Source organism: Mchenga conophoros, linkage group LG23, assembly GCF_057382185.1.
Source record: "Mchenga conophoros isolate Kocher_MC1m ecotype Shallow Benthic linkage group LG23, M_conophoros_male_GT1.1, whole genome shotgun sequence".
Classification (NCBI taxonomy): Eukaryota; Metazoa; Chordata; class Actinopteri; order Cichliformes; family Cichlidae; genus Mchenga; species Mchenga conophoros.
In genome coordinates, this window is record NC_140547.1 from 51,008,328 (window position 1) to 51,030,375 (window position 22,048).

At 43.0% G+C, this 22,048-nt stretch overlaps 2 protein-coding genes across 2 annotated transcripts in view; both read left to right on the forward strand.

Annotated features, from left to right (window-relative positions):
* Window positions 1–22,048, forward strand: part of LOC146548276 (NACHT, LRR and PYD domains-containing protein 12-like) — a 50,912-nt gene that overhangs the window by 23,822 nt on the left and 5,042 nt on the right. Inside the window, exons 7-8 of the mRNA XM_085265047.1 lie at window positions 1,440–1,616; window positions 14,350–14,526. Coding sequence (XP_085121173.1) covers window positions 1,440–1,616; window positions 14,350–14,526 — 354 coding nt within the window. The remainder of the gene's footprint in view (window positions 1–1,439; window positions 1,617–14,349; window positions 14,527–22,048) is intronic.
* On the forward strand, window positions 16,582–21,418 carry LOC146548277 (ribonuclease inhibitor-like). Its single transcript, XM_085263838.1, has 4 exons — window positions 16,582–16,598; window positions 16,634–16,831; window positions 18,939–19,115; window positions 21,223–21,418. Exons 1-4 carry the CDS (start codon window positions 16,582–16,584, stop codon window positions 21,416–21,418), a joined length of 588 nt encoding a protein of 195 aa, XP_085119964.1.

Here is a 22,048-nt window from a genome sequence, read left to right on the forward strand (position 1 = left end):
AAAAAGTTTCCATGGAACAGCAGAAATGAGGCTTTACTGTCAGAGGCCGACAGCACTGAACACAACAGCAGACTGGTGGCTAATAAACAGTGAATGATGCAGAAACAGATGTTTGAAGCTGTTCTTGGAGTACACTGAGAGAGAGAGAGCTGTGCAGGCAGGAACAGCCAAAGTCAGAGAGAATTCATGAGCATATTTATCAAACGTGAAGCAGAGTTTGGATCTTCTTTTGCTGCTGCTTCACTCAGTTTTGGTTGGAGACAGATGAAACCTGCAGCTTCAGGATCTGTGAGCTGTCCACTTTCAGCCCCGACGGCGTGTCCGTGTACGTGCCGTCGAGTGAACGATCCACGCTCTGTGTTTCCATCTTTGTGTGTTTAGCTGCTCTCATTTACTGTTTTATCTGTTTGCTGCTTGTTGAAATAGTTTGTGAGCTTTAACCTGAGATTCTGGCAAAATACATTTATATTAAACATCGATTCAGGATTGAATGAATCAACATCGTTTTATTCAAATTAAAACCATTTAAATGGGAACATGAATTTTTTACAGCCGCCTCTAATGCTGGGTAATGTCAGCTGGTCCATGTGCAGCTGGCTGTGAGGCTCAGGGAGCGTCTACAAAGTGCAACACTGAAAGAACATCATCCATAAATATTGAGTAAGAACTGGACTCTCATACAGCGAGACTCAAATGCCTTTAAACATCAGCTTATCCTGCTGATCCAAGTCCAACACTGAGTTTGTAAAAACATGTTTGTCAATCATTTTGTTTGGTTTCTGAGGAAAATGATTCAATAACTTGCTGCTAATACACAACATTTCATCATATTTCCTCATAACCCTCTTTTGTCTGACCATTTGATCCCATTTGAATTTGCAATAAAGGATCCACAGAGTTTGGTGACAATAATGACAGTAGATGTTTGTGTGAAAGTGCTGGAAGCAAATGAGTGTGTGATGTTCTTTCAGTGTTGCACTTTGTAGACGCTCCCTGAGCACTGGTCTCACAGCCAGCTGCACATAGAGACCAGTGTTGTTAGTCCAGGTCAGAAGATGACTTGTTGGAATGAAAATGAGCTTGTAGTTTGTCTGCTTTAATAATGTGACTGGAAAAAGGTGTTGGACTTCAAATATGTCCATTTCTGTCACACTTCACCTTTAAAAGTGAAGCCATGTGGTTCCTGGAAGGAAAAACACGACTTTTTCAAGTCTTTGTCCTGTTTTTATGAGAAATGTACGACTTTAATGTGAAACATTCAGAGTTTTTTCTCTTGTTGTGTTTGTTTGAAGCTGCTTCCTGTTGGCTTCAGCTGTTTGGAGTTTCCATTTTCTAAACTTCTACATTCTGAACCTTCTTCAGCTCTGAACAGATGATGAAACACTGAATGATTTCAAGCACTTTGTCTAATAAACTTACATCTTTCATTCTTTATACAGATTGAAGAGCTGTGGTTTGTCAGAGATCAGCTGTGATTATCTGGCAGCAGCACTGAAGTCCAACCCCTCCCATCTGAGACAGCTGGACCTGAGCTCCAACAATAAGCTGCAGGATCCAGGAGTGAAGCATCTGTGTGGTTTCCTGGAGAGTCCAGGATGTAAACTTGAAACTCTGAGGTCAGTCAGCATGTTTTAGTTGTGCTGAGATGAATATGATGTGAAAGTTGTGCTGACACTAAACTGCAGACATCAGGCTGATATTATACTGATCCACACTGAGGATCTTCATGGTAAAGTCTGTTTTCTTCTTCTCTGGTTTAGTCCATTGACTGCAGCAGAACAATGTTCACATTTCAAACAGTGATACTCAACGTATGGCCCGCGGCCCACACGCGGCCTGCCCACCTTTCCTGATTCAGAGAGAGGGGACCCTGATTAACTGTGTAGCTTCTTCCTCACACTTCTAAGTATCAGACACAACAATGAATAATCCACAGCTGACTGTCTTTAGCAGGTCAAAGGTCACGGCACACAGCAGACAGTCAGAAATATTCTAACTCTGATCATTTATCAGTTGTGACACTGTGAGACTTGATCAGAGGTGTGATCATCACAGCAGAGGCCTTTGTGTCAAAGTCACTGAGGATCAAACAGAAACACATGAAGCAGATTTTCCTCTTCTGGCTTTTTATAGCAGATAACCTTCAAAATATTCTGCAGTCGATCAAAAACTGAAGCAAACCATGAAGCAACATGTGAACATGAGCTGATGCTGCTGAAGTGAAGCAAAGTTACAGAGGTTTGATTACAGACACAGCTGAGAGTTTGTAATCTGTCATCATTTTAAAAAGTTTCCATGGAACAGCAGAAATGAGGCTTTACTGTCAGAGGCCGACAGCACTGAACACAACAGCAGACTGGTGGCTAATAAACAGTGAATGATGCAGAAACAGATGTTTGAAGCTGTTCTTGGAGTACACTGAGAGAGAGAGAGCTGTGCAGGCAGGAACAGCCAAAGTCAGAGAGAATTCATGAGCATATTGATCAAACGTGAAGCAGAGTTTGGATCTTCTTTTGCTGCTGCTTCACTCAGTTTTGGTTGGAGACAGATGAAACCTGCAGCTTCAGGATCTGTGAGCTGTCCACTTTCAGCCCCGACGGCGTGTCCGTGTACGTGCCGTCGAGTGAACGATCCACGCTCTGTGTTTCCATCTTTGTGTGTTTAGCTGCTCTCATTTACTGTTTTATCTGTTTGCTGCTTGTTGAAATAGTTTGTGAGCTTTAACCTGAGATTCTGGCAAAATACATTTATATTAAACATCGATTCAGGATTGAATGAATCAACATCGTTTTATTCAAATTAAAACCATTTAAATGGGAACATGAATTTTTTACAGCCGCCTCTAATGCTGGGTAATGTCAGCTGGTCCATGTGCAGCTGGCTGTGAGGCTCAGGGAGCGTCTACAAAGTGCAACACTGAAAGAACATCATCCATAAATATTGAGTAAGAACTGGACTCTCATACAGCGAGACTCAAATGCCTTTAAACATCAGCTTATCCTGCTGATCCAAGTCCAACACTGAGTTTGTAAAAACATGTTTGTCAATCATTTTGTTTGGTTTCTGAGGAAAATGATTCAATAACTTGCTGCTAATACACAACATTTCATCATATTTCCTCATAACCCTCTTTTGTCTGACCATTTGATCCCATTTGAATTTGCAATAAAGGATCCACAGAGTTTGGTGACAATAATGACAGTAGATGTTTGTGTGAAAGTGCTGGAAGCAAATGAGTGTGTGATGTTCTTTCAGTGTTGCACTTTGTAGACGCTCCCTGAGCACTGGTCTCACAGCCAGCTGCACATAGAGACCAGTGTTGTTAGTCCAGGTCAGAAGATGACTTGTTGGAATGAAAATGAGCTTGTAGTTTGTCTGCTTTAATAATGTGACTGGAAAAAGGTGTTGGACTTCAAATATGTCCATTTCTGTCACACTTCACCTTTAAAAGTGAAGCCATGTGGTTCCTGGAAGGAAAAACACGACTTTTTCAAGTCTTTGTCCTGTTTTTATGAGAAATGTACGACTTTAATGTGAAACATTCAGAGTTTTTTCTCTTGTTGTGTTTGTTTGAAGCTGCTTCCTGTTGGCTTCAGCTGTTTGGAGTTTCCATTTTCTAAACTTCTACATTCTGAACCTTCTTCAGCTCTGAACAGATGATGAAACACTGAATGATTTCAAGCACTTTGTCCAATAAACTTACATCTTTCATTCTTTATACAGATTGCAGAGCTGTGGTTTGTCAGATATTGGCCTTGATTATCTGGCAGCAGCACTGAAGTCCAACCCCTCGTATCCCACAGAGGTGGACCTGAGTGGAACCTACAGCAACCTGCAGGATCCAGGAGTGAAGCATCTGTGTGGTTTCCTGGAGAATCCACGATGTCGATTTGAAACTCTGGGGTCAGTCAGCATGTTTTAGTTGTGCTGAGATGAATATGATGTGAAAGTTGTGCTGACACTAAACTGCAGACATCAGGCTGATATTATACTGATCCACACTGAGGATCTTCATGGTAAAGTCTGTTTTCTTCTTCTCTGGTTTAGTCCATTGACTGCAGCAGAACAATGTTCACATTTCAAACAGTGATACTCAACGTATGGCCCGCGGCCCACACGCGGCCTGCCCACCTTTCCTGATTCAGAGAGAGGGGACCCTGATTAACTGTGTAGCTTCTTCCTCACAGTTCTAAGTATCAGACACAACAATGAATAATCCACAGCTGACTGTCTTTAGCAGGTCAAAGGTCACGGCACACAGCACTCTGTGAAACAGTTTGGAGCAGGAATTCTTGCACATTTACAAACTGACACTGCTGCACGGCATGCTGGGTAATGCTAGCTGCTCAGGTATGGGCGTACTAACGGCTGTGAGGCTCTGTGGCTGCAGAACACCGAAGAAGAGAAAAGAGAGGTGGAGGATGAAGAAAAGAGGCGGAGATGAAGCAGAAGTTTTGCTCCAGAGAGGAGCTGTGTCTGTGTGGGCAGGGCTCAGACAGCTCCGCCCACACAGTGACAGTGAAGCAGGTGAAGAGTAATAAATGAAGACAGCAGACAGTATTTGATAAGCTGATGTACAAACATGTAGGTCGTGTCCAAATTCATGGGCTGCATCCTCCTGAGGCCGCATTTGTAGACCGATTACGTCACAGCGACACGTCGAAGGCTGTCCAAATTCGTAGACTCCTCCGAATGCAGCCAACAAATGCGTCCTCCTTTTCCCCGAATTTGAAGGATGGGTCGGGTGTGTCCTTCGTGGCCTACCATATCCCAGAATTCATAGCGCGGCCCAGCCAAACTCCAGTTTCCAACAATGGCGGCCGCTACTAAGTTTTAAAATTACTCATACTAATCTTTTTCGGTCACAAAATAAACTTTTAACATATTTTCAGGCGAGAAAGTAGCTGTGTAAACATCAAATATCTGCTCGGTTTATCAAGATACCGCATATTTGCAAAAGTGCTTCGACGTTTTCGGAGACGTCTGCTACCCACCAGCTCGATAGCTCGCCGGGAGCTCGAGGGTCACTGAAGCCGCCGAGAACGGCACAACTCCCGGCACATCATTTTCAGATCACCGCGGACTTTCGCTACTCAGGTTAAACGTGATATATAAGTCACTTAGACAACCTCAAAATGTTATTGTTGGGCTTCTTTCAGTGTTTTGTTTGTTCGTGAGTAAATCGGTTTGGCTGAGATTAAAGTTATTAGATTAGATTAGATAAAATAAAACTTTATTAATCCCCCAGGTGGGTTCCTCCTTGGTCTTTACAGAGCTGACTAAACGTCAAACAGAAAACTGATTAAACAGAAGTATGAGACGGTCGAGAATTTACGCCAGTGTCCTGTTATATTTTAGATAGCAAGGAGCAGACGGCTGAGTTTATTAAACTCCACCGAGACAGCGGTGACGCTAATCAGAAGGCTAGACCGTCCAATTTCCCCAGCCGTTTATTTCCAGCCTACCCGACCTTCTGAGGACCCAGCCCACGTAGACCGCAAAGGCCGGGTCCTCGGGAGGATGCAGCCCATGAATTTGGACACGACCGTAGAATGATGGTGGCAGCTACAGAAACAGGTCCATACAGACTGAAGCGTGTCTCAGTCTGAATGTACACTGCTGTTATAAGAGCTGTGGAAACTCAGGTCAAAAGGACGTAACCACACTGCTGACAGTTCCAGGACATTCACAGAGTTACAGCATCATTTGTGACCATAAAGACAGAAAGCTCATCCAAATCCTGGGATTAAAAGTCTGTCCTGGTGGTGTCCAGTCAAACACGTCTCTGTGAAAGCTTCAATCCAACAGGCTCCAAAGTCCTTCTGCTCATTTCCTCGCCGGGTTCTTGATGCTCCTGTACCATCTCTCTGTCATCCTCCTCGCTCCCTCTTTGCACTCACAGTCTTTGTGCATCATTAACACTCACATGAGGAAAACCAAAGTTTTACTGGGCAGAAGATGATCATCAGTGACGCTGTCTTTAAAACACTCTTGTTAGAAATGTTCGACTTTAATGTGAAACATTCAGAGTTTTTTCTCTTGTTGTGTTTGTTTGAAGCTGCTTCCTGTTGGCTTCAGCTGTTTGGAGTTTCCATTTTCTAAATTTCTACATTCTGAACCTTCTTCAGCTCTGAACAGATGATGAAACACTGAATGATTTCAAGCACTTTGTCTAATAAACTTACATCTTTCATTCTCTATACAGATTGGAGAGCTGTGATTTGTCAGAGATCAGCTGTGATTATCTGGAAGCAGTGCTGAAGCTCAACCCTTCGTATCCCAGAGAGGTGGACCTGAGCTACCACAAGCTGCAGGATTCAGGAGTGAAGCAGTTGTGTGTTCTTCTGGAGAATCCACAACATCAAATTGAAACTCTGAGGTCAGTCTCCACGTTTTAGTTGTGCTGACACTGTCGATCTGTGGAACTAAAACCTTTATACAGGAAGTCTGGTTCAGCTCTTTGTAGACCTTCTAATCTCTGATGCTCTGAGTCTTACTCAGTAGATGATGCAGAGTTGTGAAGCCGATGTGGGTGAGGACACTCGCCCAGCTCTAACTACTTTGACGTCCAGGCGGCTTCCCTGCTTGTCCTGATACAAACAAACCTGAGTAACCTTGCAGGTCAGATCTCATCAGTCACACCTGTTATGGCAGCTCTCCTCTAGATTGTAGTTCTTGTTAACCTGGGATGGTTTTAGAAGCCTGGACCACAGACTGCAAGGGAAGATATTACTGGGAAAGGCCAAAGCAACCTATTAGACCCATTAAACACTAACATAGATGAATACTCAGATTTAAACCTTTATTGTTTCACAAAGGGTTAAAAAGGGAACGTCCACAGTTTAGACTGCAGCAGATTTTATTAAAGCAGTTTGACAGGAGCAAAGCAAAAACACAAAGAATAAGTGTTTCACATATTAATACATATAACATAATAATAAAAGAAAAGCAAAATAATGATACAAAAGAATGAAAAAGTTGTCCAGAGCAGCAGGATGTCTGAGGTCTGCAGAAAGACAAAAACACAGCAGGTAAAAATAGTTGTTGAAAGAAAACGAGGTGGGAGCTGCTGATTCCTGAGCTTTGATACTGGATTAGCTTCAGTAGTTATTCCCATCACTGCTGTAGGAGCTACATTTAGTCACAGCTGATTGTCTCCTTTGACCAATCAGAAGACTACTGTTGTAAAAACAAGCAGACAAAGAACCAATGAGAGTGAAGAACAGGATAAAGAGCTCGTGTGATGGAGGCAAAGCAATAATCAGCAGACTGTAGCAGTTTCTATCTGGATGAAAGTAGAAGGAGCTCAGCGGAGCTCAGTCCCATATCTTTGTTTAGAAACAACATCAGTGATTTCCTGCTGCTCGAGATGATTCCAGCAGCTCTCATTACAGCAGCTGATGAGAGAAACAGCTGATGGCTCACAGCTCGTGCACTGTTGGATCTCCAGATGTTCACGTGGCTGAAGTCTGTGAAGAAACTGTGGTCCACGTAGTTCACACGGCCTCAGATTGGACCGAGCTCCCTGGATCACTGCAGCATCCTCAGCTGGTACATGGACGTCTCTGCTCCTCAGTCTTGGAGCCCCTGCAGGTCCGTCCACACCACCAGGTCTTCTCACTCACCTTTCCTTTGTCCTCGTCCTTCATCGGCCGTGCTGTGTCTTTGTTCCTGCGGTGTTGTTCCCACGATGCAGCGCTGATGTTCCCTCCTTGAATGCACAACAAGTACGGTGCTGATCTTTCTCGGGTGGAGCAGAGACAGATTGAAGTCTTTCAGGCTTTAGTGCCGACTTCCCTGACAGAGGCTGGACTCCATGGTCTGCACAGGAGGCTTCTACACTGTGTGGAGGTGACTCCTGGACTCGAAGACAGGCTGCAGGTACATGTGTGATGAAGAGGAGCTACAGCAGTGTGATGGAGCTGCAGGTGTGAAGGAAGTCCTGCTGTCCTGTCCCACCCTCATCTTTGCTTCCTCTGTCTTCTCTGGACTTGTCCTCCTGTTTCAGAAACAGCACTGCTTCATGCCGAGGGTGGACGGGAGCGTTGGCTCTGATTCTTTTACCGTCCACCACAAGGAGACACTGATGCTGACCTCCTGATTCATCTGCATGTGTTCTGCTTCACACTGCTCACCTCCACCAAAGACTTCACAAACATCTTCTTTCTTTGAGTCCAGTTTGTCCCACAAACACTTCCAAATCTCCTCCTCTGAGATTCTGCAGCTTCTTGCAGTGTGACTCAGCTGACTTCTGACAGACCACAGACTGGCACAGCATCCACATGTGTCTCCTTTCAAACAGGCTCTTGATGTTTCCTCCCACATCATTCTGGCCTCTCAGTCTCCTTTGTTCTCCAGCTCTGTAGCTCCAGCTGGTGAAGCTTCAGTTTTCCATGTTGGTAACAGTAAACTACAGCCTCTGCTGTCAGCTGGGTAACTAAACAGAGCTGCAGCACGTCTCTGCGGTGGTGCTACATCCAGCCTGCAGACGGCCGTCTACATGTTGTAGTGGTTTACAGTCACCAGGGGGCGCTGTCCCAGCCATGCAGGCAGTGGGCTGCTCTGCTTGTGCTGTTGTTGGTGAAGCTGAAGTGAAAGCGAGAGTTAAAACCCTGAACAGTGTCCACTGAGCTTCTCATGCTCTTCTCATGCTCAAAGAAGTTTAACAGGAAGGACGACTCGTCCATCAGGCGTCCAGCTGTCCGTGACCGTGTCCACAGCAGAGTGTGACCGAGGCTTCATGCTAACACGCACACATGAAGCTAATACCACCACGAGCAGCTGCTCAGTGGATTTGGAGGACAAATGTCTGCAGCTTCTCACAGGCAGTATGCAGAATGTGGATCTCCACAAAGACTGTGGAGAGCTCGTCCCACACTCTAAATCCAAACTTGTCTGCACAAAACTTCTCACACGTTCCCGTCACAAGTGTCTTCTAAGTGAAGCTACCAGGTTCAGGTCCAGCTTGTTTATCTGGAGCTGCAGGAGATGATCCATCCTCACAAAGCAACACAGCAGATATGCAAACACACAACACAACCAAAGGATTCTCTCTGCATGTCTGTGGCTGATGCTGCTGGAACGAAGCTGTTTGAAACCTTGTTGTTCTGCACTTTGGGACCAGAAGAGGAAACTGAAGCTCTGTGCAGAGGGTCCAATGGAAGCAGCCAAGCGCTGTAAGTGTCTGCTGTACAGGGATGCTGGTTCAGCTGTGGCTCAGTTTCACAGTGTGACTCAATAAAAGCAGCAGGAAATCAAAGCTTGATGCTTTCATCAGTGTGGAAATAAGAAAGTTTCCTGTGACAGACGCTGGAGCTCTTTCACTCTCAGCTTCACAGTTTCAGCTTCAAACTTCTTCCAACATGTTTCTAACACGGCCACATTCCACCTTAATGGAGCTGATATCTTGTGCATCAGCACATTTTCTAAAGGCAGCGATCACATCTTTAGTTTTGGATGTTTAACTGCAGATTGTTTATGTGTTTATAGCACATTAATTACAGCAGCAGCGTTGACCACAGTGCTGTACAAGAATCCAAAATAACTATTAAAATAACTCCTAATATTAATATCACACATCAAATATCAAATAACTCTCATGCTGTATTAAAAGCCAGTGAATACAAATGTGTTTTAAGAGCAGATTTACAGAGACTGACAGCAGGAGCTGGGGCTGTTCGATAGAACGATGTATATATGATGACCATATGAAAACGTCTATCGTTTCATATCACGCTCTTTGTTTCCTGCTTATGTGTTTGTGTTTTCCAGATAAAGCTTTCAAAATAAATCTGAAGATCCTGTTGAGAGTTTTCAAAATAAACACAATACAGTACTGCGGTCGCTCGTTTATCGAGTTACGTTCTAAAAATAAGTCTCAGAATGAAGTAGCAGCTTTATGTTTTACAAGTGTTATAGAAGTTTTAAGGCAGTTAAACCCTCACTGCACACTTTCTACACTTTTCTCAGACAGGCATGAACATTTTCACACTTTTCTCTCTTGTTTAAACAAAGTTCAAACCTTCATAGAAAAATAAGTTCATTATTAAAGAATGAAAGCAAAGTGTTTCTGAAACGTGTCAAATCAGCCTTTGCTGGCATTAAATGAGCTTCTGTGTGAGGAGCACTCGTCCATGGCCTGGGCTCCTCGCTGTCAGGTAAAGTTTCATAAAGCTTTTGAGTTTTTCTGCAGATAATGTTGGTGTCCAGCACGATGTTCTTTTTCCTGCGGTCACTGAGCCACAAAGCCAAAGCTGACTCCATCCTTACGATGTTCTTGTTGTGGACAGTTACAACCTTTTTGCCTCCTTGTTGAAACTATGATGGTCAGCATCTTCCTCTGCCTTTGGCTGCTACCACAGGTGCAAAACGTCTCGTCATCATTGTTGTTTGTTGGGACAAAACGTACAAACATACAGTGCAGCACTGCAGAGTCACACTGCTGTAAATTTGAACACATTCTGTACTGTACAGGAGACACGGCACGAGATTGGCTGACAATGGTCTACAGCCAATCAGGACGCAGAACACAATGCGCTGTAAAAAACAAAAACATGCAAAATTGCACAAAAAAGATCAGCGAAACAGCGAGGCCGCCAAAGGTGAACTGTGTTACAGCGAGGGACCAGCGTATATGTGGTTGTTGGGACGATAAATGTCTTTGAGCTTGTGTCAGAAGACGAGCTGCAGCTTTCTGGACCAGCTGCAGTCTTGCCAGGCAGGTCCCACTAACTCCAACATATAAGGAGTTACAATAATCCAGCTGGGACGTCATGAAAACGTGGATCGCCCGTTCAAGGTTTTTAAAAGATATAAATGATCTCACCTTAGATAAAAGCCTCAGTTTGAAGAAAGACCGCTGTACAACTGAGCTCAGCTGTTTTTCAAATTGCCGTCAAATATAAGCCCCAAATGTAATAATGCGATTTAATAAAAGAGCTGAACCAGTCTAATAGAGCGCCCTTGATGCCGCCATGCTCCAATGGTGAGGTCAAGATGCTGTGGTCAAGGCAGCGGTCAGATCCAAAAGCACAGCTGAGTCTCCTGATCAGTGGCTGATAAAAGATCATTAAGAACTTTCCAAAGTGCAGTTTCAGTGCTGTGAAGAGCTTTAAAACCAGACTGAAACCTTTACAACAGATTGCAGCTGAACAAATATAATCTTTTACAAAATCTTCGACAGGAAGGGAAGCTTTGAAATAGGCCTGAAATTTGAGCGGACAGAGGATCCAGATCAGGTTTTTAGTACAGGCTGTACAACAGCATGTTTAAAACAGGCTGTACAACACCTGAACTAAGACTGCTGTTAAAAATCGCTAAGATGTCGGAACCGACAACCTTTAAAATCTTTTTAAACACGTGTTGGAACAACTTCATTTGGACAAGATGATGTCTTTATAGCATCACATCGTTCCTCCACCTGATCAAACCACACAGGCTCAAACTGATCAAAAACAGCTGAGCAGGTGAATATTTTAGCCCCGGTGCGATCTCGGGCGAGAGTATCGATGATGGCCAAAGGGCAGCGTCCAGCTCTACGCCCGCTGAAGAGCAGACTCAACAGACGCGCGTGATGTGGATCCTACTGCTCTAAAACTGGAGCTTCTTCAATCCATTAAAGAGGACATTAGTACGCTGTTAAAAGAAGAAGTCAGAAATGCATTGAAAGAAGATTTTGACAATATAAGGGCTGACGTGCAAGGACTGAGAAATGAGATCGCTAACAGCATGGCGGCGACGTGCGGCAAAGTTGATGGAGTAAAGGTTACAGTGAAAGAAGCTGAGGATGGGCTGTCAATGTGGAGCGATGAGGTGACCACCCTGCAGTCTACAGTAGAGAGTATGAAGGAGGAGCTGTCTGACCTGAAGGATAAATGTGATGAAGGCAGGAAGCGAAGAGCTAACATCCACATCATAGGGATCCCAGAGGGCCTGGACTCGAGCTCCTCCACGGCCGTATCCGTGCTACTACGTGAAGTGCTGGGTATGGATAAAGACGTTATTGTCGACCGCTCACACAGGAGCCCTATCCTGAGAAAGCCAGCTGGTGACCCGCACGCCGTCATAGCCGAGCGTCACTACTACCAGGATTGTGTGGCTACGCCGTGCCAGGGCCCAAGCCCCGCTTGAGTTTAACGGACAACCTATTGCAATATTACGACTGGGCGATATGACCCTAAATTCATATCTCGATATTCTTTAGCTGGGTGGCGATATACGATATATATCTCGATATTTTTAAAGCCAGAAAGTACGAACAAAAAGAGAGTTCTTAGTCAAAGCTGTGTCCCAAATCTCACACAGGCACATTTATTAACATACAGCGTAGATGTACATGAAACAATTACTCAGAAATAAATGATCAGCATTTATTAAATAATAATGCTCCATAAATAAAAGAAAACAATGTTGTGTTTGTGCATAACAAAAAGCTCACAATCGTGCAGTCAAAATGTAAACAGACGCTGAGCATAATAACAAGCAGCTGCTCTGTTCCCAGGTTCTACTGCGTGACTGACAGCCTGGAGTTTGAAATCCTCTTTGTAACCGAGTCAGGAGTGGACAAACATCTTGAGAAAGTTGAGGGTAAACAGGAATGTTTCCTCTGGATGAGTCTGACTCTACCAGAGGAAAAGGGGAAAGATGCAGAGAAGACAGCGCGAATGTAACAGGTGCCATTTATGGTCCTTATACACACTCAATACAGTAATATTACGTTGAAGCAGAGTACGTATCACTCCGCGAGGCTCCTCGTAGCTGTAATGCTCCAACAATCCATCAAGCGGTGCGGCCTCGTAGCTGAGCAAAGTCGTACCAAAACATCTTTTGAAAGGTTTCTGAGCGCCGTGTAGCACATAAAATCGGTTCGAGGTCAGTAAGCACAACCAGAATTCATCCATAAGCCGCACTGTCGATTTATGAGAAAATTACAGGATTTTAAGTGCAGAAAACATAGTTTATGGTTTTCCTTTGATCTTAGCAAATATCTACACCTCTAATTGGGACGATCACAGATTTTTCACTAATGTCTTTGCGCGGCTCCCCAATATGTCATCACACAATATCATCTTTGAGGGAGACCTAAACTGCTCATTATCTGCTATGGACCACAGTTCACACAAAAGTACACTTAGTCCAAACTCAGCATGCGTCATTCAGAGCTTTCTTGATAATTATGGGCTGGCTGATGTATGGAGATTTCATAATCCTGCTTCACGTCAATACTCTTTTTTTCTAATGTCCATAAAACATATATTTGTATAGAAAAACGTCTCCCTTTAGTTACAGAATGTGATTCTAAGACTCTGGTGATTTCTCCTCTTGCTTTTTCAATGTGTATTCCTGATGCCTGCTCCAACTATCAGCCATGGAGATTCAACTCAGTGTTGTTAGCAGATGAAGAGTTTGTCAGTTACAAAAGGTCTCAAAGACATTTTTTTTCTATCAATCAGACCCCAGAGATGTCATCATCAGTCATTTGGGAATCTCTAAAAGCATCTGAGAGGCCAAATAATTTCATTTTGTGCCAAACAAAGTGCAATACTGAAAGAACATCATCCATAAATATTGAGTAAGAACTGGACTCTCATACAGCGAGACTCAAATGCCTTTAAACATCAGCTTATCCTGCTGATCCAAGTCCAACACTGAGTTTGTAAAAACATGTTTGTCAATCATTTTGTTTGGTTTCTGAGGAAAAAGATTCAATAACTTGCTGCTAATACACAACATTTCATCATATTTCCTCATAACCCTCTTTTGTCTGACCATTTGATCCCATTTGAATTTGCAATAAAGGATCCACAGAGTTTGGTGACAATAATGACAGTAGATGTTTGTGTGAAAGTGCTGGAAGCAAATGAGTGTGTGATGTTCTTTCAGTGTTGCACTTTGTAGACGCTCCCTGAGCACTGGTCTCACAGCCAGCTGCACATAGAGACCAGTGTTGTTAGTCCAGGTCAGAAGATGACTTGTTGGAATGAAAATGAGCTTGTAGTTTGTCTGCTTTAATAATGTGACTGGAAAAAGGTGTTGGACTTCAAATATGTCCATTTCTGTCACACTTCACCTTTAAAAGTGAAGCCATGTGGTTCCTGGAAGGAAAAACACGACTTTTTCAAGTCTTTGTCCTGTTTTTATGAGAAATGTACGACTTTAATGTGAAACATTCAGAGTTTTTTCTCTTGTTGTGTTTGTTTGAAGCTGCTTCCTGTTGGCTTCAGCTGTTTGGAGTTTCCATTTTCTAAACTTCTACATTCTGAACCTTCTTCAGCTCTGAACAGATGATGAAACACTGAATGATTTCAAGCACTTTGTCTAATAAACTTACATCTTTCATTCTTTATACAGATTGAAGAGCTGTGGTTTGTCAGAGATCAGCTGTGATTATCTGGCAGCAGCACTGAAGTCCAACCCCTCCCATCTGAGACAGCTGGACCTGAGCGACAACAACAAGCTGCAGGATCCAGGAGTGAAGCATCTGTGTGGTTTCCTGGAGAGTCCAGGATGTAAACTTGAAACTCTGAGGTCAGTCAGCATGTTTTAGTTGTGCTGAGATGAATATGATGTGAAAGTTGTGCTGACACTAAACTGCAGACATCAGGCTGATATTATACTGATCCACACTGAGGATCTTCATGGTAAAGTCTGTTTTCTTCTTCTCTGGTTTAGTCCATTGACTGCAGCAGAACAATGTTCACATTTCAAACAGTGATACTCAACGTATGGCCCGCGGCCCACACGCGGCCTGCCCACCTTTCCTGATTCAGAGAGAGGGGACCCTGATTAACTGTGTAGCTTCTTCCTCACACTTCTAAGTATCAGACACAACAATGAATAATCCACAGCTGACTGTCTTTAGCAGGTCAAAGGTCACGGCACACAGCAGACAGTCAGAAATATTCTAACTCTGATCATTTATCAGTTGTGACACTGTGAGACTTGATCAGAGGTGTGATCATCACAGCAGAGGCCTTTGTGTCAAAGTCACTGAGGATCAAACAGAAACACATGAAGCAGATTTTCCTCTTCTGGCTTTTTATAGCAGATAACCTTCAAAATATTCTGCAGTCGATCAAAAACTGAAGCAAACCATGAAGCAACATGTGAACATGAGCTGATGCTGCTGAAGTGAAGCAAAGTTACAGAGGTTTGATTACAGACACAGCTGAGAGTTTGTAATCTGTCATCATTTTAAAAAGTTTCCATGGAACAGCAGAAATGAGGCTTTACTGTCAGAGGCCGACAGCACTGAACACAACAGCAGACTGGTGGCTAATAAACAGTGAATGATGCAGAAACAGATGTTTGAAGCTGTTCTTGGAGTACACTGAGAGAGAGAGAGCTGTGCAGGCAGGAACAGCCAAAGTCAGAGAGAATTCATGAGCATATTGATCAAACGTGAAGCAGAGTTTGGATCTTCTTTTGCTGCTGCTTCACTCAGTTTTGGTTGGAGACAGATGAAACCTGCAGCTTCAGGATCTGTGAGCTGTCCACTTTCAGCCCCGACGGCGTGTCCGTGTACGTGCCGTCGAGTGAACGATCCACGCTCTGTGTTTCCATCTTTGTGTGTTTAGCTGCTCTCATTTACTGTTTTAGCTGTTTGCTGCTTGTTGAAATAGTTTGTGAGCTTTAACCTGAGATTCTGGCAAAATACATTTATATTAAACATCGATTCAGGATTGAATGAATCAACATCGTTTTATTCAAATTAAAACCATTTAAATGGGAACATGAATTTTTTACAGCCGCCTCTAATGCTGGGTAATGTCAGCTGGTCCATGTGCAGCTGGCTGTGAGGCTCAGGGAGCGTCTACAAAGTGCAACACTGAAAGAACATCATCCATAAATATTGAGTAAGAACTGGACTCTCATACAGCGAGACTCAAATGCCTTTAAACATCAGCTTATCCTGCTGATCCAAGTCCAACACTGAGTTTGTAAAAACATGTTTGTCAATCATTTTGTTTGGTTTCTGAGGAAAAAGATTCAATAAGTTGCTGCTAATACACAACATTTCATCATATTTCCTCATAACCCTCTTTTGTCTGACCATTTGATCCCATTTGAATTTGCAATAAAGGATCCACAGAGTTTGGTGACAATAATGACAGTAGATGTTTGTGTGAAAGTGCTGGAAGCAAATGAGTGTGTGATGTTCTTTCAGTGTTGCACTTTGTAGACGCTCCCTGAGCACTGGTCTCACAGCCAGCTGCACATAGAGACCAGTGTTGTTAGTCCAGGTCAGAAGATGACTTGTTGGAATGAAAATGAGCTTGTAGTTTGTCTGCTTTAATAATGTGACTGGAAAAAGGTGTTGGACTTCAAATATGTCCATTTCTGTCACACTTCACCTTTAAAAGTGAAGCCATGTGGTTCCTGGAAGGAAAAACACGACTTTTTCAAGTCTTTGTCCTGTTTTTATGAGAAATGTACGACTTTAATGTGAAACATTCAGAGTTTTTTCTCTTGTTGTGTTTGTTTGAAGCTGCTTCCTGTTGGCTTCAGCTGTTTGGAGTTTCCATTTTCTAAACTTCTACATTCTGAACCTTCTTCAGCTCTGAACAGATGATGAAACACTGAATGATTTCAAGCACTTTGTCTAATAAACTTACATCTTTCATTCTTTATACAGATTGAAGAGCTGTGGTTTGTCAGATATTGGCCTTGAATATCTGGCAGCAGCACTGAAGTCCAACCCCTCCCATCTGAGAGAGCTGGACCTGAGTAATGACTCCTCCTCTTCTTCAACCAAGAACAAGCTGCAGGATCCAGGAGTGAAGCATCTGTGTGGTTTCCTGGAGAGTCCAGGATGTAAACTTGAAACTCTGAGGTCAGTCAGCATGTTTTAGTTGTGCTGAGATGAATATGATGTGAAAGTTGTGCTGACACTAAACTGCAGACATCAGGCTGATATTATACTGATCCACACTGAGGATCTTCATGGTAAAGTCTGTTTTCTTCTTCTCTGGTTTAGTCCATTGACTGCAGCAGAACAATGTTCACATTTCAAACAGTGATACTCAACGTATGGCCCGCGGCCCACACGCGGCCTGCCCACCTTTCCTGATTCAGAGAGAGGGGACCCTGATTAACTGTGTAGCTTCTTCCTCACAGTTCTAAGTATCAGACACAACAATGAATAATCCACAGCTGACTGTCTTTAGCAGGTCAAAGGTCACGGCACACAGCAGACAGTCAGAAATATTCTAACTCTGATCATTTATCAGTTGTGACACTGTGAGACTTGATCAGAGGTGTGATCATCACAGCAGAGGCCTTTGTGTCAAAGTCACTGAGGATCAAACAGAAACACATGAAGCAGATTTTCCTCTTCTGGCTTTTTATAGCAGATAACCTTCAAAATATTCTGCAGTCGATCAAAAACTGAAGCAAACCATGAAGCAACATGTGAACATGAGCTGATGCTGCTGAAGTGAAGCAAAGTTACAGAGGTTTGATTACAGACACAGCTGAGAGTTTGTAATCTGTCATCATTTTAAAAAGTTTCCATGGAACAGCAGAAATGAGGCTTTACTGTCAGAGGCCGACAGCACTGAACACAACAGCAGACTGGTGGCTAATAAACAGTGAATGATGCAGAAACAGATGTTTGAAGCTGTTCTTGGAGTACACTGAGAGAGAGAGAGCTGTGCAGGCAGGAACAGCCAAAGTCAGAGAGAATTCATGAGCATATTTATCAAACGTGAAGCAGAGTTTGGATCTTCTTTTGCTGCTGCTTCACTCAGTTTTGGTTGGAGACAGATGAAACCTGCAGCTTCAGGATCTGTGAGCTGTCCACTTTCAGCCCCGACGGCGTGTCCGTGTACGTGCCGTCGAGTGAACGATCCACGCTCTGTGTTTCCATCTTTGTGTGTTTAGCTGCTCTCATTTACTGTTTTATCTGTTTGCTGCTTGTTGAAATAGTTTGTGAGCTTTAACCTGAGATTCTGGCAAAATACATTTATATTAAACATCGATTCAGGATTGAATGAATCAACATCGTTTTATTCAAATTAAAACCATTTAAATGGGAACATGAATTTTTTACAGCCGCCTCTAATGCTGGGTAATGTCAGCTGGTCCATGTGCAGCTGGCTGTGAGGCTCAGGGAGCGTCTACAAAGTGCAACACTGAAAGAACATCATCCATAAATATTGAGTAAGAACTGGACTCTCATACAGCGAGACTCAAATGCCTTTAAACATCAGCTTATCCTGCTGATCCAAGTCCAACACTGAGTTTGTAAAAACATGTTTGTCAATCATTTTGTTTGGTTTCTGAGGAAAATGATTCAATAAGTTGCTGCTAATACACAACATTTCATCATATTTCCTCATAACCCTCTTTTGTCTGACCATTTGATCCCATTTGAATTTGCAATAAAGGATCCACAGAGTTTGGTGACAATAATGACAGTAGATGTTTGTGTGAAAGTGCTGGAAGCAAATGAGTGTGTGATGTTCTTTCAGTGTTGCACTTTGTAGACGCTCCCTGAGCACTGGTCTCACAGCCAGCTGCACATAGAGACCAGTGTTGTTAGTCCAGGTCAGAAGATGACTTGTTGGAATGAAAATGAGCTTGTAGTTTGTCTGCTTTAATAATGTGACTGGAAAAAGGTGTTGGACTTCAAATATGTCCATTTCTGTCACACTTCACCTTTAAAAGTGAAGCCATGTGGTTCCTGGAAGGAAAAACACGACTTTTTCAAGTCTTTGTCCTGTTTTTATGAGAAATGTACGACTTTAATGTGAAACATTCAGAGTTTTTTCTCTTGTTGTGTTTGTTTGAAGCTGCTTCCTGTTGGCTTCAGCTGTTTGGAGTTTCCATTTTCTAAACTTCTACATTCTGAACCTTCTTCAGCTCTGAACAGATGATGAAACACTGAATGATTTCAAGCACTTTGTCTAATAAACTTACATCTTTCATTCTTTATACAGATTGCAGAGCTGTGGTTTGTCAGAGATCAGCTGTGATTATCTGGCAGCAGCACTGAAGTCCAACCCCTCCCATCTAAGAGAGCTGGACCTGTACTACAACTACAACCTGAAGAATCCAGGAGTGAAGTATCTGTGTGGTTTCCTGGAGAGTCCAGGATGTAAACTTGAAACTCTGAGGTCAGTCAGCATGTTTTAGTTGTGCTGAGATGAATATGATGTGAAAGTTGTGCTGACACTAAACTGCAGACATCAGGCTGATATTATACTGATCCACACTGAGGATCTTCATGGTAAAGTCTGTTTTCTTCTTCTCTGGTTTAGTCCATTGACTGCAGCAGAACAATGTTCACATTTCAAACAGTGATGCTCAACGTATGGCCCGCGGCCCACACGCGGCCTGCCCACCTTTCCTGATTCAGAGAGAGGGGACCCTGATTAACTGTGTAGCTTCTTCCTCACACTTCTAAGTATCAGACACAACAATGAATAATCCACAGCTGACTGTCTTTAGCAGGTCAAAGGTCACGGCACACAGCAGACAGTCAGAAATATTCTAACTCTGATCATTTATCAGTTGTGACACTGTGAGACTTGATCAGAGGTGTGATCATCACAGCAGAGGCCTTTGTGTCAAAGTCACTGAGGATCAAACAGAAACACATGAAGCAGATTTTCCTCTTCTGGCTTTTTATAGCAGATAACCTTCAAAATATTCTGCAGTCGATCAAAAACTGAAGCAAACCATGAAGCAACATGTGAACATGAGCTGATGCTGCTGAAGTGAAGCAAAGTTACAGAGGTTTGATTCCAGACACAGCTGAGAGTTTGTAATCTGTCATCATTTTAAAAAGTTTCCATGGAACAGCAGAAATGAGGCTTTACTGTCAGAGGCCGACAGCACTGAACACAACAGCAGACTGGTGGCTAATAAACAGTGAATGATGCAGAAACAGATGTTTGAAGCTGTTCTTGGAGTACACTGAGAGAGAGAGAGCTGTGCAGGCAGGAACAGCCAAAGTCAGAGAGAATTCATGAGCATGTTTATCAAACGTGAAGCAGAGTTTGGATCTTCTTTTGCTGCTGCTTCACTCAGTTTTGGTTGGAGACAGATGAAACCTGCAGCTTCAGGATCTGTGAGCTGTCCACTTTCAGCCCCGACGGCGTGTCCGTGTACGTGCCGTCGAGTGAACGATCCACGCTCTGTGTTTCCATCTTTGTGTGTTTAGCTGCTCTCATTTACTGTTTTATCTGTTTGCTGCTTGTTGAAATAGTTTGTGAGCTTTAACCTGAGATTCTGGCAAAATACATTTATATTAAACATCGATTCAGGATTGAATGAATCAACATCGTTTTATTCAAATTAAAACCATTTAAATGGGAACATGAATTTTTTACAGCCGCCTCTAATGCTGGGTAATGTCAGCTGGTCCATGTGCAGCTGGCTGTGAGGCTCAGGGAGCGTCTACAAAGTGCAACACTAAAAGAACATCATCCATAAATATTGCGTAATAACTGGACTCTCATACAGCGAGACTCAAATGCCTTTAAACATCAGCTTATCCTGCTGATCCAAGTCCAACACTGAGTTTGTAAAAACATGTTTGTCAATCATTTTGTTTGGTTTCTGAGGAAAAAGATTCAATAACTTGCTGCTAATACACAACATTTCATCATATTTCCTCATAACCCTCTTTTGTCTGACCATTTGATCCCATTTGAATTTGCAATAAAGGATCCACAGAGTTTGGTGACAATAATGACAGTAGATGTTTGTGTGAAAGTGCTGGAAGCAAATGAGTGTGTGATGTTCTTTCAGTGTTGCACTTTGTAGACGCTCCCTGAGCACTGGTCTCACAGCCAGCTGCACATAGAGACCAGTGTTGTTAGTCCAGGTCAGAAGATGACTTGTTGGAATGAAAATGAGCTTGTAGTTTGTCTGCTTTAATAATGTGACTGGAAAAAGGTGTTGGACTTCAAATATGTCCATTTCTGTCACACTTCACCTTTAAAAGTGAAGCCATGTGGTTCCTGGAAGGAAAAACACGACTTTTTCAAGTCTTTGTCCTGTTTTTATGAGAAATGTACGACTTTAATGTGAAACATTCAGAGTTTTTTCTCTTGTTGTGTTTGTTTGAAGCTGCTTCCTGTTGGCTTCAGCTGTTTGGAGTTTCCATTTTCTAAACTTCTACATTCTGAACCTTCTTCAGCTCTGAACAGATGATGAAACACTGAATGATTTCAAGCACTTTGTCTAATAAACTTACATCTTTCATTCTTTATACAGATTGAGCTGGTGTGGTTTGTCAGAGATCAGCTGTGATTATCTGGCAGCAGCACTGAAGTCCAACCCCTCCCATCTGAGACAGCTGGACCTGAGCGACAACAACAAGCTGCAGGATCCAGGAGTGAAGCATCTGTGTGGTTTCCTGGAGAGTCCAGGATGTAAACTTGAAACTCTGGGGTCAGTCAGCATGTTTTAGTTGTGCTGAGATGAATATGATGTGAAAGTTGTGCTGACACTAAACTGCAGACATCAGGCTGATATTATACTGATCCACACTGAGGATCTTCATGGTAAAGTCTGTTTTCTTCTTCTCTGGTTTAGTCCATTGACTGCAGCAGAACAATGTTCACATTTCAAACAGTGATACTCAACGTATGGCCCGCGGCCCACACGCGGCCTGCCCACCTTTCCTGATTCAGAGAGAGGGGACCCTGATTAACTGTGTAGCTTCTTCCTCACACTTCTAAGTATCAGACACAACAATGAATAATCCACAGCTGACTGTCTTTAGCAGGTCAAAGGTCACGGCACACAGCAGACAGTCAGAAATATTCTAACTCTGATCATTTATCAGTTGTGACACTGTGAGACTTGATCAGAGGTGTGATCATCACAGCAGAGGCCTTTGTGTCAAAGTCACTGAGGATCAAACAGAAACACATGAAGCAGATTTTCCTCTTCTGGCTTTTTATAGCAGATAACCTTCAAAATATTCTGCAGTCGATCAAAAACTGAAGCAAACCATGAAGCAACATGTGAACATGAGCTGATGCTGCTGAAGTGAAGCAAAGTTACAGAGGTTTGATTACAGACACAGCTGAGAGTT

Coding starts and splice junctions, on each gene's coding strand:
- LOC146548277 (XM_085263838.1), top strand. Junction 16,832..18,938: donor TGTAAACTTGAAACTCTGAG/GTCAGTCAGCAT, acceptor TTCTTTATACAG/ATTGCAGAGCTGTGGTTTGT. Junction 19,116..21,222: donor TGTAAACTTGAAACTCTGAG/GTCAGTCAGCAT, acceptor TTCTTTATACAG/ATTGAGCTGGTGTGGTTTGT.